This window comes from Balaenoptera musculus, chromosome 20 (genome assembly GCF_009873245.2).
Source record: "Balaenoptera musculus isolate JJ_BM4_2016_0621 chromosome 20, mBalMus1.pri.v3, whole genome shotgun sequence".
Classification (NCBI taxonomy): Eukaryota; Metazoa; Chordata; class Mammalia; order Artiodactyla; family Balaenopteridae; genus Balaenoptera; species Balaenoptera musculus.
In genome coordinates this window covers 58,639,501-58,652,860 of record NC_045804.1, presented here as the reverse complement: position 1 = coordinate 58,652,860, position 13,360 = coordinate 58,639,501, and the positions used below count along the sequence as shown (strand labels likewise).

The window sequence follows — 13,360 nt, the reverse complement described above, 5'->3', positions numbered from 1 at the left end:
GTTGCGGTGTGCGGGCTTCTCATTGCCGTGGCTTCTCTTGTTGCGGAGCATGGGCTCTAGGCGCGAGGGCTCAGTAGTTGTGGCTCTTGGGCTCTAGAGTGCAGGCTCAGTAGTTGTGGCACACGGGCTTATTAGTTGCTCCGCGGCATGTGGGATCTTCCCGGACCAGGGCTCGAACCCGTGTCTCCTGCATTGGCAGGCGGATTCGTAACCACTGTGCCACCAGGAAAACCCTACTTTCTATTTTTAAGAGTAAATCATTTTTGCTAAAACAGTAGGAACAAACAAACAGAAACAGATGGCTCGGACCAAGAGGGACTCATTTTTAAAAGACTGTTTGATTAAAAACCGGAAGACAAAAGCCTTGGGGCTGAGGGCCACTGAGAGCTCCCCAGTGGGAGGGTCCGGCCCAGCAGCACGTGCCCTGTGGGTAGGCAGGGTGGCCTCGGGGACCCAGAGGTGACCGGAGCAATGAGCGGAGGCTCCATGCGCTTCGAGGCGAAGAGTCGTTCAATACAATCACTCGTACCCATGCCCCTACCTCGGCCCAAGCTGGCCTCCACCAGGTGCGTGGCTTGGGGCCCGGCCTCACCCCTGCAGCAGCTTGTGCTTGACGGCCGAGCTCTCGGAGCAGAGGTGCACGAAGAGGGCGCCAGCGGCCGTGCGCGCCTGCAGGTCCCACACCTCGTAGTCGTGGGCCCACTCGACGTTGCCCCACTTCTGGATCTGAGGAGAGGACGGGACAGGCCGCTGGGTGACCGGCCAGAGCCACGACGTCCCATAGCTGAGGAGAGTAGGCTCTGATCCCACCCGAACATGAGACACGCAGGGGGAGCGAGAGGTGAGAAAACGCGGTGCGGGGGCCGGCAGAGCAGGCACCGTGCTCACGGGTACGGCCGCACGTGCATCTCCCCCAGGGGCCTGACCTTCCCACGGGGACGCTGGCGTGAGGCAGTCTGTGAAGTGTCACCCTCTGCGAGCTGCCTCACTGGGCAGGGCTGCAAGTGCCCCGGTGGGGGGTGGGGGATGAATAAACCAGCCAGGGCCACACGGTCGCTGCAGCCCGGGCTCCTGGGGGACGACAGCAGAGGCCAGCACGTCTGCACCAAGCAGGGCTGCAGACTCTCTCTCCAGGAGTAGCCCTGGCCTGAGCGTGGCTGTCAGTGCGACCCCAGCCCACCCTGCAGGCCCCTCCCTGGCCAGGGGCCCAGAGGCGTGGGCCGCCCGCCCCCCGCCCCCCGCCCCCCACCCAGGAACTCGAGATCTACCTGCATTTCAGGTGGCCCAGAACATCTGAAGGGCGTTTTATACTCTCAGAGAACCGTTTTGCGGTGAGTAGAACGTGAGGTTCAGGGAATGATGGCCCTGCTCGGACCCCACAGCCAAAAGCAGAGCCCGGACTGGAAACCAGGTTTCCTGGCTGCCGCCTCCAGGCCCAGATCGCCCTCTTCCCATCCAACCCTTTCTCACACCAGAGAGAAGCCGGCCTCTCATAACACAGAAGCAGTTTTATCCCCTGGCATTTTCCTGAGCGGATGACTAGACGAACTTGGGAAATGCTGTCATTACAAAAGGGTTTTTTCATCATGCTAGGAGCCAATTTGTAACAGCAATTAACCTTCTGAGGCTGCAGAAGTGACAAGGGGACTGCAGAGAACACCATCATTCTGAGTTAAAAAACGCAAATGGCAGTGCAGCAAAGCCTTATTAATTCTGAGCCCCCTAAACCAAACGTGCACAAGTAGCAGCCCCGGGGGCCCACTGTGCGCACGTCCGGGTGTGCAAGCCCAGCCTCCAGAAGCACCCACGTGGCCCCTGCTCATCTTGGGGGGCCCAGCCTGCAGTTGTGCCTGAACCTCCACCCGCAGAGGGGGGCTCCAAGACCCGCCTCCGGCATCATCTCAGGGGGCGCCCCCGCCTCGGATTCCTCCTGTGCAAGATGGGAACAAGAGCCCTCGCCCGACACGGTGCTGAGAAGAGGCGGCGAGGCGGTGAGGGAGGGCTGAGCAGCACCGCCGCAGTTTGCTACCGCTGTGACGTGACCACACCTCTACGGGCCTTAGCATCCGGGCTCCGCGTGTACACGGCGGGGTGCCCTTCGGGGAGTCTGCCTCGGGCCTTAGCATCCGGGCTCCATGTGTACACAGCGGGGTGCCCTTCGGGGAGTCTGCCTTGGGGCTGCGCCTCACCTGGAACGTCTCCTCCAGGCGCGACAGCAGCACGGCCTGCTCCACCGTCAGGTGCAGGTCGATCAGGCCCAAGGTCAGCACCATGGACTTGAGCTGGCTCACCACAAACTCGATCCCTGCAGGGACACAGCCAGGTCAGGTCAGGACCCGGGGCCCCCATCCCACACAGGGCAGTCGCCAGGCGGGGACAAAGCCTTCGCCACACTTCTAGAGGAGCGCTCTGCTCTCCTTCGGGGATCCTGGCTCCGCTCCTGCCTGGGACGGGCCCCGGCCCATCGGAGCGAGCACTCCACCCCGTGACCCGAGCCAGGCCAGGGAGACTTGAATGGAGACTCCTGAAGAGAGGAGAGCCATGTCCCCCAGGGAGGGTGTGAACCTGCTGGCCCGTGGACCAGGGGACAGCTTAGCATGACAGCCCTCCACCCCCAGCCCGTCCTCCCTGGCCGACAGGAAGCACCGCGTACCTTGTAGGGCCCACGTGTTGTAAGAGGCCAGGTGGCTGACCAGCACCTCCCGAGTCCGGGCTGGGATGCTGGGCCCCATGATGCTGGTGGAGGAGCCGATCTTCACGCCGTATCTGAAAGAAAGAGGCTGCACGTCTGCCTGTCCCGCTGTGCAGCCCAGCTTCTGCCCAGAAGCAGAGCCCCCGCCTGCTGAGCACACGCGTGCCGCTTCAGGGGCCAGCTGGGGTTACTGACAGCACCTGCCGCTGCAGTCAGTGGCCTCCTGCCCTAGTAACCTTCTGTCACCGAGAGCCGAGGGCAAGAAACAGCTCTGGGTGAAGGCGCAGTTGGCCAGTCAGGAAGCAGGGGGTCACTTACAGCTCCTGAAATTCTAATTCACTGGCCTGAACGTCTGTCAGAACTGTGGGCTACCTGCGTTTCAAACCTCTGCAGAAAAGTTTTCACATATAAGCCATAAAAGACTTCTTTTAAATATTATTTTCTTTACAATAGTTGTGTATGTCCTCTATCAGGCAATCATTTTTTCACACATTTATTAAGCCTCTACCATACACAAGGCACTGTTTTTGGTCTGGGACACGAGCTAGCTTCAAGAACGATACATCTTCAAGAACAATCTTAACTACATAAAATGCAGGAAAAAACAATGGAATAAAAGCAATTTTTGTAATTTCCTTTCATATATCACTGATTTTTCCCATTGGTTTAGAAACAGTCTTTCTGAAATTTCCAATAGTACAAATGGAACACAGGAAGTGGCCACGTTTTCCTGTAATCTGTTACGGGTGAGAAATTTCAACTGCCACAAAAAGCTGACCATTTTGTACCATAGCAAAGGCCTGTAGGCACCAAACTATTGTTCCATTTCATTGGACTCCAAAATGGCATCGCATCTCTGCGGTTCTCACATGGCATCTAGTCGTTCGGTTTTATCTGATCCTTCAGCACACTGGCTACGCCTGTTGCTACAAAACCCGAAGATGGCGACACATCGTGGGCGCTCAGGAAACGCATACAGATAAAAAACGCTATGCCAAAACCACTCCGTGTACACACATTTACAAAATACTGTGGTCACGGGAGCACAGGGTCAGAGCCCTTTGCGAATCCCCTGGGAATGAAATGAAACTGAAACAACTTTCCACATCAATGGTCTGTTCAATTCTGCACAAGAGTCTTCCTGCTAAGGAAAAGCACTGGGCATCATCAATCCCTGGAAACCTCCCACCCACAGGTTCACCTGTCCAGACTTTTCTCCGTGTGTCCGGATCACACACGCTGCTTTGTGATCGTGTGTACGACTGTACAGCACCTGTGACAATGAGCAGGACGGCAACTGCCAACGCGAGCATTCACTGTGTGCCAAGCAGGGTGCATCACTTCGTGTACACCCCCCGACACCCTGGGAGGTAGGGATTATGAGCCCCACTCACAGACAAGGAAGCTCAGAGAGATCAAGTCACTAGCCCAAGGTCACACAGCCAATGGGGGCAGAAGCACTGAACAGCATTTTCCCCCAAGGTGGCCCTGTCCTGCATCCCCTGGGTGCTCTGAACTCAGAACACTGACCAGCTCAGGGCCCCGGCTGTCCAGCATGGCCTGGACCCTGGCCTGCCCAGCGCCGAGCGGCTCACCTCCTCTCGGCCCAGCCTATGACCGGGTCCCACTCGTTCCTCTGCAGCTCCACCAGCGTCTCTGGTTCTTCCACCCTGTAGCTAATTCAGTGCAAAAGCACCTCCATTAATAAAAAAAGTACAATTCTCTCATCCAGTGACAGACACAGATACACAAAACACAACAGCAAAAGACCTCTCCACCTCCTACCCCCGCCCCCAAGCCTTTCCCCTAAAGCAGTGGTTCTCAAAGTGTGGCCCAGGGCTCACCCTGGACCTTGCTGGAAATGCACATCCTCAGGCCCCGCCCTCTGGGGGTGGAGACCAGCAACCTGCAGCTTCACAAGCCCTCCAGGGGTTCTGCGTAAGCTTGAGTTTGAGACCCGCTGTCCCGAACATCCCCAGTTATCGCCAGGTCACTGCCTGCAGTGCTGCCCTGGCGCTGCTCTCAGCACGAACACTGTCCCCAGACCCACACCCCCTTGGTCCCAGGATGCTGTGCCAGCAGCTCAGTCACTCGTCCTGCCTGCCAGCCCCTCCCAAGAGGCGGCGCCCCGGCCACGGACCAGCTGCCTGACTGCCCACGTGCCTCCCAGCTATAGATGCGGCCGCCAGCGGCCCTGCCCGGCACCACCAATGCCAGGCCGCACCACTGTTCTGACCAAGAGACAGAGATGAGGTCAGCTGAGGGGAGCTGAGCTGCAAGGCCTCCTGGGACGGAAATCTGAGGGGGTGCCGGGGAGGCCAGGCTGGTGTGAGCAGAAGTGGCAGCGAGGTCACGAGGGTGCGGGGAGGCGGCTGCCCAGGGCAGAGGAGCGGCCCCCAGGGCAGAGGGGGCTCCCACCCGCATCTGCTCTCGGTACTGGGATGGTCTCCAAGAAAACCACCCTTCTCTAGGCTGGGCTGGAAGGGTGCTGTTCCCTGTAACCAAACGGTCCCTAACGCAAACGGCGCGGACTTTCCAACAACAGTGCCAGCGGCCTCTGCAGGGGCACATCTGTCCCCTCCCCCCAGTGCCGATTTCACGTGCCACCCTGGAGGTTCCCGGGTGCCGGAGCATTCGGGCAGCAGACATGGGGCTGCTCAGTTGTTCCTTCCACGTCCTGTCAACACCCCCGACCCACCCACTAAAGAACCCGGGCACGGGGAGGATGCAGACGAGGAGGCCAGCCGCTGGATGCCAAGGTCGGGCCATCCGTGACCCAGCGGACAAGTGACGAGCAGGCGGCCTACGTGAGAACGTGCGGTGGCCGGAAGTGACCCCCTGGGTCCTAGAGCCTGCAAGAGCTGCAGAGGCCACCAGCCTGCCCCGCCCCAGGCCAGGGGACAGCCGCTGGCTGTGGGAGAGGGCCGGCCCGACCCTGGGGCAGCCCGTGCCCTCCCGCCCGGGGTCTGCAGAGCAGCTGAGTGCTGAGGAGGTAAGGGCCTGCCCTCTCCTCCACTGAGAAGGCTCCGGGCAAACAGGCCGAGGGACTCGCTCAGGCCCCGGGGAGGCCGCCCACACGTCCATTACCAGACGGTGTCAGTGTCCAGGAACTTTGCGGCTGCCTGGATGAGCTGGTCTTTGCCTCGCTGGGTCGGGTTGTCTAGAGACGTGTTGCACAGTGTGGTCTGGATCAAAGGCAGAGAGAGAGCCCGTCAGCACGGCCGGTCCCGAGGACACCGCCCAGGCCCCAGGAACAATGAACTCCCCCAAGGTCTCAGTCTCTGTACTACCAGGCTCTGCGGTGTTTAATTCAATCCTCACCACAACCCTTTCCAGGAGGTACTATTATTGTAACCATTTCAGAGACGTGGGAACCCAGGCCCAGGGAGATCAGGTTCAGCGAAGGTGACGTGGAAGCATTCCTGGATCTGGCTGAGAAGCTCACCCGCCAACTCCCCGACGCCTCAGAAAGCAGGGGACAAGCCAGCCAACCCAGGGGCAGGACAGTTTTTCCAGATCTGCCTTGTGGCCCACAGGCTGCTGAGCTACCCGAAGGCTCCGTCTGCAGCCCGTGTCCCCTGTTCCCTGGACAGTCCAGGGGAGCTGGCACGCGGGCGGAGAGGCTGAGGAGCCCGCCTGGGGCCTGGGGCCATGTGCCGGGAAGCACAGACTCGCGACGCATCGTCTCGTCCCGTCCTGACCACCACCCACTTTTCAGGGTGGGGACCTTGCCCAAGGGGCGGCAAGGTCGCCCAAGGTGACCGAGTGGGCCCCTCCCCCAGCTGCTCCTCTCGGGCCTCGGGGAGGCCAGCTTCTCGGGGAGGGTCCGCACCGCCACCAAGCCTGCTGAGTGCCAGCTGAGCTGAGGCCAGGCTGGCTACGTGCTGCTGAGGAGACGGACAGCAGGCACGACCAGCACGTGACCCAGACCGTCACAGCCCCTCAGAGGTGGCAAAGCAAAGGAGCGGCCGCCCCCGAGGGAAATAAGAGAGCTGGCGGCCAGGGAGGAACCAGGCCCTGGGGGCGGGGCGGGGCGGGGCGGGGCGGGTGCCCACAGCCCGCAGGGCCTTATCGAAATCGGGACAGGATCCCCAATTCTGCCCGGTGCCCCACGAAGGCCATGGCAGCCTCGGGCACGGGCTGCGACCTGTTACCAGGTGCATGGTGTACGCCTTGATGGTGTCCTGCTGGGAGTCCCACTCGGTGGCCACAGCGACGGCCAGGGCCTCGCTGGGGACGGTGAAGAGCTTGGCTTGGGGAGTCCTCAGCTTCCTGTGGTCCAGATTGATCTCAAAGCCACCTTGAAAGATCAGATGAAAACCTCTCAGGGGTTAATAAGCAGAATCGAGTGACCACCCCTATATTTAGCTACTTGATTCGGTGCAAAGATGCCCCGAGCCCCTTCTGGGGGGCGGGTGGCTTACAGAAACACACCCGACGAGAGCGCCAAGACCAAGCTCACCGAGGAGCTGGCTGGAGGTGAAAAGTGTTTCCACCCATTCACAGAAACAAAAGAGGCAGTGAAAATTCCACTCACTCACCTTCACCCTGTGTGATGCTGACATTCTGATAGAACCTCTTCCTTTCTGTTGGAAAGATTTTTCAAAAGCGCAGTTTAAAATGCTGTGGAGACAGCTCAGGAGGAGCTTGTACCATCACTGCTGATGCTGACTGACCACCCTGACTTCCACACAGCGCCCAAGGGTCTCCCCACTCCACACGGATCAGTGGCTTCTGAGTAACAGGCTAGGAGCAGCAGCCCCGCCGACACGAGACTGGAGGCCCCTGCGTCTGTCTGGAGGCCTCGGTCGGGGTGCCCAGACGATGTCCAGCATGCTCTCCAGTGCCTGGCTGGGCAGCAAGTCCAAAGCCAGACCAGGCAGGAAGTGGGGGGCGGGGGGTCTGAAGGCCGACTCATCCCTGGGGGAGGGACCCACCCTGCCGGCATGGCAGAGCATTCTACCACACACCCCACGCGGCCACGGGATATGGGCCCAGGAGACCTGGGGGCCAAGGAAAGGACGGGGCAGAGACTGGCAGCACAGGCTGAACCTCGCAAAGCTGCCGGGACAGTGATGTCTCCCACGAGGGGGTCTTCTTCCCTCTGCCCCGCTCCTCTGTCCTGGCCAGGCCCACCTCTGTGCCTGATCAGAGAGGCCGGCCAGGCGGGTTCAGGGCTGCGCTGAGGGGAGGGCAAACTCCAGTCCTGGAGCAAACTTGGCGACGACTAACCCCCTTCCAGGGCAGGACTCAAAGCGACCCTGCCCTCGAGGCGCGTACCGTCTCGTGGGAAGATGGACACTAAACCCAAGACGCCTCATCTTGGCTGGTCCAAAGGAAGACCTCCAAGCAGCTAGATGGCACCTGAGAGCCGCAGAAGAGCAGGGCAGGCCCAACCGTGCTGACGGCTTTCGCGCGCGTGTGCGTGTGCGTGTGCGTGTGCGTGTGTGTAGCTCCCAGCAGAAGGAACAGCTTACAGGACGGTCAGGAGAGCAGGCTTTGGAACTAGAAAGGCGGTGAGCAGGGCGGGCCTGCAGCACCCGGCAGACAATGGCTGGAGAGGCCCAGATCTGGGGAGGAGGCCGGCAGGTCCCGGTGAGGAGGGTGGGGGAGCCAAGTTGGGGGTTCACACAGGCAATGAGACCGGGATCTGGAAAAGTCACTTGGCGGGATCCATGCTCCACAACAATGTCAAAAGATGGAGGTTTTCTCCCTGGACCCTCCAAGGTCTTGGGTCTCATGAGACAAGCCATGAGACTAGGAGCCTGTGAAGCACCCGTATCCTCAGTGATACAGGGCGAGCTACCGGCAATGGAAACCCCATCCTTACAGGCAGGAGACAGGCTAGGCGTGTAGGATCACACAGAACGGGTCTCTTTTGAGTATGAATCACCCCCTTTACAGACCGTCTGTTTCTGTGGCAAAACCACAATTGGTGACTTTTAAGTGACAATTTTAAGGACTATGTAGATACAAAGAAATGCGTATGTGAAAAAGCATTGAATTTTAAAAGCTGGCCACAAGAAACCAGGCTATATAGGCGGAGAACATTAACAAGCTGCTCCTGTGAAGAGTGCTGAACTGGAAATTAACGTCCACTGGGTCCCTTTCTCCTGCAAGGTTGCTTCAATACATATAAAGAAACAGGCGATTCTCTGTGTCACTTCCCCGGACACTCCTCCTCCTGTCCCAGGCTTCACAGACCAGTGAGTGATCCTTCTACCAACCTCAATTTCCGGGCTGGCCTTTGCTTTGGAAAGACTCAAAGCCTCAGAACTGCAAGCACCGCGGTGCACCAGGAACAGAGGACGTGCCTTCCCAGAGCTGCCTCAACACCCTTCTCTTTCTAGACAGTGCCACCTGGCGGGCCTTAAGCCTTAACGCTAGATTCTGACTCGGGGTCCCTCTACCCATAATCCTGGGGCGGCTGTGACGGAGCGTTTTCAAGTATCAGAATTCTTCGGGCCAGCTATATAAAGAACTCTTGCAATTCAATAATAAAAAGACAAATAACCCAACTAAGAAATGGTCAAAGTATCTGAATAGACATTTCTCCAAAGAAAATGTACAAGTGTCCAAAAAGCACACGAAAAGATGTTTGACATCATTCATCATCAGGGAAATGCAAAGCAAAGCCCCGAGACACCACTTCATACCCACTAGGATGGCTATGATCAAAAACACAGATGTTGGGAAGGAGGTTGAGAAATTGGGACCTTCATACATTGCTGGTGGAAATGCCACCTTGGAAAGCAGGGTGGCAGTTCCTCAGAAAGTTAGGTACCATTTGATCCAGCAATTCTACTCTTAGATACCTGCCTGTGAGAAATGAAAACATATGCCCAAACAAAAACCTGTACTCAAGTGTTTACAGAGGCATTCAGAACAGCCAAAAGATGGAAACCACCCAAATGTTCACCAATGGGTGACTGCATAAATAAGACATGGTATGTCCCTACAATGGAATATTATCAGCTGTGAAAAAGAATGGAGTACTGACACATGCTACCCCTGGGATAAACCTTGAAAACATGCTAAATGAAAAAAAGCCAGTCAAAAAAAACCACATTCCATTTATATGAAATATCCAAACTAGGGAAATCTACAGATACAGAGAGTAAAGTAGTGGTTCTCTAGGCCTGGAGGGATTGAGGGGGTACTCGGAGAGTGGTAGCTAAAGGGTACAGGGATTCTTTGGGGTAATAAGAATGTTCTAGAATCGATGGCTGCACAATCCGTTTGAGTATACTAAAAACCACTGAATTGTACACTTTGAGTGAACTGTAAGTGCATCATATCTCAATAAAGCTGTTAAAAAATTCTTCAGGCCAAATGTATCTACCACATAAATTAATATGAATGGGCAAAATGACTAAACACACCTTTTTTTCCAAATTGCTCTAGCATCCAGAGCAGGGGTTGGCAAACTTCTGCAAACAGCCAAATAAAGTATTTTAGGCTTTGCAGGCCATCTAGTCTCTGGTGCAACCAGCCAACTCTGCACTGTGGTGAAAGCAGCCCTAGATGCATGTCAGTGAATGAGCAGGGCTGGGTTCCAATAAACCTTTATTAACAAAAACAGGTGGCAGGCTGGCCTCCTTATCTACAGCATCTGCCTCAACCCAGCACAAGCAGCCTCTGAAGACGCGGCAGAGACTGAGAAGCTAAGCCACTTGTGCAGGCGACAGACAACTTGTCAACAGAGGAGACCTCCAGCCTTGCCTTCACCGGTGTCGTCCTCAGCTGGACAGGCAGCCTCTCCGAACACGTTCCCCTCTGAGCGGCTGACGGCTCCAAGAGCTGGTACAGGGCTGGACGCCACACAGCCCGGTGACCCTCTCCTAACCCCCTCCTCGCCATCCGACAACCTTCAATGGCACGGCCGTCCCTAAGGAGCCAAGTTCAATCTACTTGCCTCTCCAAGTCTTCATGGAGAAGCCACCACTTGGGTTTAACCTTCCACTCCTCCAAAGACGCACAGACGCTCAGACCGGAAAAGCAGAGCGCTCAGGTCGGTGCGAGACGCTCCGTCCCACTGCTCGGCACTCTTTCACCCACTCTCATCTTCCTCCACGTTTGACTACCTACCAAGAGCCGAAGCTAGCAAGTCTGCAGTAGAAAGGAACAGGCGCAGGTCAGTGCCACCATGATGGCAAGTGGCACCCACCAACTGGATGAACCCACTGATTGAGGAAACTTAAGGGAATTCCTGAACGTGTTCCCTTCGCTCGTGTGCTGCCTCCCTGGGGTGCTGTAAAGGAAAAACAACGCTCCCGTTTTCCTTTACACACTCACACAGATACTATGCTCCAAATGTGGAGGGGGGGCGGTTAGGGTTAGGGATCCCTACCAATCGGATACCACTGATCACCTCTTCAGACACCAGCTGAGTGTCCTACAACTGACTCAATTCTGACACTACCCACCTGGAGACAGCGCTGGATCCCATAGATTAAGGACTCCGTCCTACAAGACTAATGTCCTGCAAGATTGGCTTGCTAGAGCAGCTGATGGCACTTAGGAGAACAGTTTACTTACTAGAGTACCAGTTTACTACAAAAGGATACAACTCGGGGACAGGCAAATGGAGGAGATGCGTGGGGCAAGGTATGGAGGAAAGGGTGCCGAGGTTCCATGCTCTCTCTGGGCACCCTCCCTGCATCTCCATGTGTTCCCCAACCTTGAAGCTCTCCAAACCCCATAGTTCAGGGGTTTTGTGGAGGCTTCATTACACAGGCATGATTGATTAAATCACAGGTAATTAGTGATCAACCTCCATTCAATCTCCAGTCCCTCTCCCTTTCCCAGAGGTCAGGGGGTGGGGCTGGAACTTCCAACCCTCTAATCAAGTGTGTTTGGTTCCCCTGGCAATCAGCCGCCATCCTTAGGGGCTTTCCCTAAGGAAAAAGTCACCTTGTTAACATACGCTCAGGTGTGGTTGAAAGGGGCTTGTTATGAGGAATAAGACCCTCCTTTCACCTTTATCACTCTGGAGCTATTTTAGGACAGAAGACCGACTATTTTAACAAAAGATTCTCCCACGGCTCTCATTACTTAGTAAACTACAAGGGTTTTAGGAGACATATGCCAGTACAAGAAAATGACCAAATGTGTACATTTCTCATCATAAATCAGATGGTCACAGATGCCCTTCCTCCTTCCCCTTTACTGGCTCTTCATGGATCACCTCCAGGCCCTTCACCTGGGCCCTGACAGGTGAGATCTCCGCTCCCTGCTACATCCATTCCTCTTCCCCATTTGTATAAAATTATGGAACAGAAGGGCGCTCAGAGACAACCTAGCCCTTCAACTCACAGAGGAAAATGATGTCCAAACGAAGCAGTCACATGCCTAAGATCACACAGCTCCTGGTTCAGCAGCATCAGACCCCAGGTATGTGCTTCTGCCACGATGCCAAGCTGCCTGTGGAGCTCTAGATTTCCTAAAGCAGGCAGTGTCACAGCAAGCTCCCTCACCCGCTGCCACCTCTGGACGTGTTTCAGCCGCCCGCGTTCCACCCTCCCTGCTCCTCTACACCGAGCTCCTTCTCTTCTGTCAAGACTCAGCTTAAATGTCCTTTCACCCAAGACCCTTTCTAGACCCTCAAAACCCCTAAGGTGGGAATACGTGCTTTTTTGTACTTCCCTCACACAGGATATAGGCTACTGTTTAACCAGGGTGTTATAACCTTCTGCACTCGACACTGAACATCACCTAGGTGGAGGCTACGTCTCTCTTGACGACAACGGTACCTCCCGCCCTCAGCACATCAATACTGAGTGACTGGAAGGAGAGCTTTACTATCTTCACTCAAAGGAGTCACTCCCACTCTTACCCCTAAAACCTCTCCCCAGAAGCAACGAAAGAGCCACTGCCTTCTCCTAAGCCTCATCTGAGTCGGAAGGGGAGGAAGAAGGCACGGGGTGTTAACTCCTTAGCAGATGGCAGGGGTCGTGGGAGGGCAGTAGGAGGAAGAGTCAGGACAGCTGCGGAGACAGCGGCCGGGATGGAAGACTGAAAGCCCAGGCTCCAGGTCCCTTCGGTGCCGGGTCGCAGGGACACAGAAAGCAGCCCGGCAGACCGGCCTTTACCCTGCAAACCTCTCAGAGTTTGCTCTGCTCCCTTGGGGCAATCCCGACCCAGAACCCGAATTTCCCCACCTGAAAACAAGGATGACTTCTGCTTTCCTAATGGAAAAGAGGAAAGCCACACGTGCTAAAGAAAACGACGCGCGTGCGCCCTGGGGCGGTCCCTGCCCTTGCCGGGGCTTCCCTTCCGACCTGTGACCCTGTACGGCCGACTCCTCAGCCTGCTCCGCCCTAGCCTCCCTCACCTGCCGGCGGCGCGTAGGCCCGGGCGCGGGCCGGGGGTTTTGGCCCCGGCCCCTCGGAGGCGGTGAGGCCACCCCGGGGGCAGTTCAGGAGGTGGCGACCCCCGCCCCGCAGCCGGAGGCAGCTCCTCCACATCGCGCGGGGGCCTGGGAGAACGACCGCGCGAGACCTGAGCGCGGGGAACACGGAGCGGAGGGACCGCACGCTGCGCGCTCGGGCCGCACGAAGCTTCACCGGCGGCCGGAACTTCTCACCGGCCGCCGGCGTCCTCAGCCTCCCTGGGCGCCGCCATGTTGCGCACGACACTCGCGGCGCGCCGTCGCCGCGCGCCTCAGCG

The 13,360-nt window shown here is 57.1% G+C and overlaps 1 protein-coding gene across 1 annotated transcript; it reads right to left on the bottom strand.

Moving 5' to 3' along the window:
• Nucleotides 1–282: 282 nt before the first annotated feature.
• Nucleotides 283–13,345, bottom strand: ATPAF2 (ATP synthase mitochondrial F1 complex assembly factor 2). The gene is made up of 8 exons (XM_036837629.1): nt 13,026–13,345; nt 7,234–7,278; nt 6,847–6,992; nt 5,780–5,877; nt 4,288–4,368; nt 2,654–2,766; nt 2,190–2,305; nt 283–726 (listed from the first exon to the last, which is right to left on the bottom strand). Exons 1-8 carry the CDS (start codon nt 13,156–13,158, stop codon nt 589–591), a joined length of 870 nt encoding a protein of 289 aa, XP_036693524.1. The 5' UTR covers nt 13,159–13,345; the 3' UTR covers nt 283–588.
• Between the last annotated feature and the right edge of the window lie 15 nt (nt 13,346–13,360).